At 43.8% G+C, this 5134-nt stretch overlaps 1 protein-coding gene across 1 annotated transcript in view; it reads right to left on the bottom strand.

The window, feature by feature from the left end:
• Positions 1–1986: 1986 nt before the first annotated feature.
• hey2 (hes-related family bHLH transcription factor with YRPW motif 2) overlaps positions 1987–5134 on the bottom strand; it is a 7483-nt gene continuing 4335 nt past the window's right edge. Inside the window, exon 6 of the mRNA XM_023410355.2 lies at positions 1987–4415. Within this exon, the coding sequence (XP_023266123.1) occupies positions 3679–4415 (737 nt within the window). The 3' untranslated portion in view covers positions 1987–3678. The remainder of the gene's footprint in view (positions 4416–5134) is intronic.

Genomic DNA, 5134 nt, shown 5'->3' with positions numbered 1-5134 from the left:
TCTTTCTTTCTTTCTTTCTTTCTCACAGGTAAAATGAAGGACCTGGCCTTCATTCAGGACCCTGACGGCTACTGGATTGAGATTTTAAGTCCGAACAACATGGTCTCCTTAATGTCACCTTAAAGACCAGACACTGGGGGGACACTCAGGATGTTACTATTGGATGACACAGTGGAAACAAAACTTTTTTTTTTTTTTTTCACATGTCAAAGACTTGATATCAACATAAACCTTCCTCTATGTTGTAATCCAGCTCCTCTTGGTCATTTTCTTTTCTTTTTATGTTGCTTAGGGACTTTTCTCAAGAATTTGAAGATCTGCGAACAAGCTGCTGCTTTTCTTAAAAAAAAACAGCTTTAAATCTGTTGTCTGTATGCTGCAGTGTTAGTTAAATGTTTACATATTTTACAATCAAAAAGCTTCTACCTCTGGATGCTTTATGAGGAACATGAACATGAATGTGACATTAACTTTGACCCAGTCAACGGAAAGTAATGAGGAAACTGAAGTCATCTCATGTTTTCCTGCTGAATCATTATAAAACAAACGCTCCATGTGAAACTAAAAGCCTCTTAAATAAATTCTGGTCCTTTAAAAAAAAAAAAAAAACAGTATCAGAGGATCAGAGGGATCTAGTCAGAGAAGAGGCCGTGACTAAGTCAAAGTTCAAGTTAAAGTTCGTTTTATTCAGAAACTGAGACTTAAAACAAGCCGTCAGGACTTCTGAAACTTTGTGATGTCACAACAGAGCAGACACTATCCCAAGCCCCACCCACCTGGACCCGCCATCCAAGCTTAAAGGATTTGGTTTCTCTGACTGTTTACCTGAGCACTGTTCTGTTTTTCTTCCTTCAAAAAACAGTCAGCCAATCAGAGGAGAGGCTCAGGGAACGTTTATTAAAACATCATGCTTATACAAATTCAGTATGTTTATATGTGTTTTGTTTTTTTAATTCATTTTAAAAAATATGTCTATCTTGTATATTTTCTCATAATTTAAACATATATAAATGGGCATGGATATATTTCATGTATGGAAATTCAATATATGCACATATAGAACATTGTATGGATATACAGTGTATGGATATTCTTTCAATACAAGTGAAGCCAGATTTTTATAATTATTTAGTGTTTTAACTGGGAATCCTGGTGTGTGTGTGTGTGTGTGTGTGTGTGTGTGTGTGTGTGTGTGTGTGTGTGTGGCTCTACTAACAGCTTCTGTACTGTTTGGTACATGAACAGTGTGTGAATCAGCCGGTGGTTAAACAGAGACTCTGTGGATGTCTTCTCGTTGCTTCAGCGTCTCTTCATTCACTCTCTGTCCTCCGGTTATTATCCGTCTCTGTATGTAAAAACGCTGGCTGGCTCATGTCACCAAGTTTCCCGCCGGTCACTTCAAAGCGGCCGTCGGCGTGAGAACCGTGTCGGCTGACCGGGCCGGATTTACGGCCCGCGGAGCTGTTCCCAGACCTGTCAGCCTTTAATCCTCCACTCAGCTGGAAATGATGGCGTTTTCTTCTCTGGGAGGATTTAACGGGTGCAACAGTGATTTCAGCGTGTAAATCAACTGCAAGATGAAGGCCGAGAGCAAGAAGCAGTGGATTAAAGTCTGTGTGTGTGTGTGTGTGTGTGTGTGTGTGTGTGTGTGTGTAGTCCAGTGAGTCACAGATACTTTACATTAAAGAATTTGAGCTGGAAAACAACAGTCTACACTGAAGCGGCTTTTATGTTGAGAAAACACTCACTGCAGGATCCACTTAGCAGTTCTGGTGCTTTTGCCCGTATGTAATAGAAATGTCGCTGTTCAAACTTTAAAAAAGGAGAATAAAAAAAAAGGAAATGTCAACATTTCAACAGCGCAAACTCCAACTGCAGAGGAAGCTCTTCTAATAGGATAGAAAGCTCCAGAATACCTGCTAAACACAACGAACCACAGTGCGATCAAGTTCCCACTGAAAAGAGAAAAAACTGTCACACCAGCACTTTTCATTACAGCAGCTTTAATGTTACTTTATTTGTAGAAAGGCACGCAGGGAGCCACAGGTTCACGGTGGGAAGATCAGTGACAGTTTACATGTAAAAACCACAGGTAATAGAGGAAAAGTTTCAGTAAGATATTAGAATCACCGTCATTGTTATTATGTTGATCTTCATCCCAGTTTGCACCAGTCTGAACACACAACTGGTCTGCAGGGACACATTTTATTCACTTCAAAACATATAACATCCTTGTTAGTCAGGTTAAACATCAGTGGACTGATCCTCCCAGAAACTTTGGTTTATCACTTTTTGTCAATGGTCAGTGTTTAGGGAAGATTTCAAATGATCCATGTGGTGTTATTCGACATTTTTACCATCTGCAGCAGTGTGGCTGGTATTGTTTTCACCTTGTGTGTGCAGTCATTGTAAAAGGTGGTCCTGGTTACTGCTGTATCAGGAGCTACCGCAGAGGCACCAAGGTTTTGAGCACTTTGGCAGGGGTTTATGTCTGATCCCATCACAAGACGGTCTGTAGTTCTTGTTAAGAGATCCCACGCAAAGACCAAAACCAAGTCCATCTCCTAAGATTTTCTGATGTGTGCTCTCAGCTCCGAGCCCACTGGTCCGTCCTGAAGATGTAAATGTTTAAAATCACTTCACAAATACATAGTTCCATTTTTTAAAAGGCTCAATAATTTCGTAAAACTGCAGAACAATGTTTATTTTAGTGCATTTGTTGGGGACTATTTTCAATGGCGGATTAATCCACATTTGGTGCTGTAGTGAGTATTTTGGGCAGCAGGACGGTGTATGTGAGACTTAAATAAACTACGGTGTGTGTTCATGGTTATGAAGGAACATGTCAACCGTGTAACAGTGTGACAAACTAATGTGTCCCATCCAGTATAAAGGTAGATGTCCATGTGTAGTTTGATTATAAAGCAGGTCTAGGTTCTATATTAATACTGTGAAAGTATCAAAGTGCTGTATTCAGAAACTGAGCCTTAAAACCAGCCGTCAGAACTTCTGGAACTTTGTGATGTCACAACAAAGCAGTCACCGCCCTCAGCCATTCCCCAAGCCCCGCCCACCTGGACCCACAATCTAACCATGCAGGATTGTGTTTCTCTGAGTGTTAACCTGAAATCTGCTATATTTTTATTGGATCACTCAGAAAACAGTCAGCCAATCAAGAGAGAGGCTCAGAGCCTCCTCTCTTCTGATTGGCTCACCAACCTGTTATTAGAGCTCCAGAGAGAAGCTTGAGAGAGGAGATGTAAAACTACACTGAGATGGTTTTTGGTTCTTAAAACCACAAATATATCTTCTTATGGATCAACACTTCAAATAAAACACAGAAAAAAAGGAAAATATGGAGCTTTAAACAATAATAAATACGTAATTTGCGCAGGTTTTAGTTTCATGACAGCAAACATTTAACAAGAGTGAGTTCAATTTTGTCCAAGTGTAAATGAAACAGCTGATGTCGGTATATGATGCTAAAACAGTTCAGGAAAGATTGATTTCTTTTCTCTGGGCAGAAGTAATTTTTTTTGTTAGAATCAGCAGGTGAAAACAGTCAGAGACATGTCAGAGGTTAACAAGTTAAAACCAGTTCAATCAGTAAAACATGGTTTGTAAGTGTTTTGTTGGCTGGTGATAAAAGTGTTTTCCAGGTGGTCAGAGGTTAGTCAGTCAGAAAACTCCAACCTCGGTGCCCCACGGTCTGTAGGGTTTACTGCTGCTGCTGTGAGGAGTGTGGGAGGAAGAGGAGGAGGAGATGGGAGGACTGGTGGTGGAGGTGGAGGTGAAGGAGGAGGGAGGGAAGATGGGGAAACCTCCGTGGAGGGCGATGGGAAACGAGGCCGAGAGGGAGAGGAGGGAGGTGGAGAGAGGGGCGGGGGCACAGGGGAGCACAAGAGACGAGGAAGAGGAGGAGGAGGAGGAGGAGGAGGAGGAAGAAGGAGAGGAGGATGAGGTGGAGTCTGCGTGGGAGGAGTAGGAGGAGGCCACGCTGCGCTGCGATAGCTCGGCCAGCCTCTGGGGGGCTCCACCTCCTCCAGCATCCGGAGGAACAGGAAGCGCGCTCAGTCCATACGATGCAGCAGCGGTTGGTAGATGTCGAAAAGCGGCCGCGGTGGCGACTGCGGCGGCTGCAGCCGCCCAGTGATGGGGGTGGAAGGGGTGATGTAAAGGGTGAGGCTGCTGCTGGTGGTGCTGATGGTGGTGGTGCGGAGAATGGGAGGCAGCTGTCAGGGCGGCGGCGTCGCGTTGTGAGGCGCAGGAGGTGAGGTGCGAGAGGAGGCTGGAGCGCAGGGGGTCGCTGGAGTCTAGGCCCTCCACGGCGCTCAGGTAGCGGGAAACCTCCGTCACACACTCCCGGAAACCCAGAGACAGGAAATCCAGGGCCAGAGCGTGGGCATCAAAATAACCTACAGACACATAGGGAGAGGTCGTTTCCATAACGACAGGCTGAAGAAAACATAATAATAAACTTTATTTATAAAAGCAAATTTATAAGGTCTTTATATAATAAATAAGTAAACTAAATAATACAATTAAAAGCTGATGTGAAGCTATTAAAAGCTCATATAAAATAATCATCTATAGATAGAAGATTTAAAAGAGAAACTGAGGCTGTTTGTCTAATTTCCAGTAAAAAGCTGTTCAAGAGTTTCGGATTCCTGATGTCAGACCCCCCCTGAGTCTCCAGCCTGAGCCTGAGGACCAGGTCCAGCCTGAGCCTGCAATGGCCTGCCTCAGCGTACAGGGAGTGAGAAGGTCAATCTGTGCCTTAAAAACCAGTGAAAGAAGTTTGAAATACTATCTCTGTGACACTGTCAATCAAAACTGAAGCTTTCTGTCTGAATACGAAAAGGTCGGCTTGATGATTGATCTGTCATCTGCCTTACGACTGTTTCTTTTACTGTGGTGATGGAGAAACATCTGCCGGTGAGGTGACAACCGCTCAGCTGTTTCTTCAGCGTCTGAGGAACTACATAGATTCTTCAGTGTGTTGAGATGAACCTCTCTCTGCTCAGCTGACCCTGTGTTAGCTCTGTCTCTGCTCTTTAGACACTGCTGCTGCTGCTGCTGCTGCTGCTGGTAAACCCAAACAAATGCTACAGCCAGCACTGCCCCCCCCACCCCC

Source organism: Seriola lalandi, unplaced genomic scaffold, assembly GCF_002814215.2.
Source record: "Seriola lalandi dorsalis isolate HSWRI2012SDOR001 ecotype SW California unplaced genomic scaffold, Sedor1 jcf7180002054423, whole genome shotgun sequence".
Classification (NCBI taxonomy): Eukaryota; Metazoa; Chordata; class Actinopteri; order Carangiformes; family Carangidae; genus Seriola; species Seriola lalandi.
The sequence above is the reverse complement of the archived record's forward strand: the minus strand, read 5'-3'. Positions and strand labels throughout refer to the sequence as shown.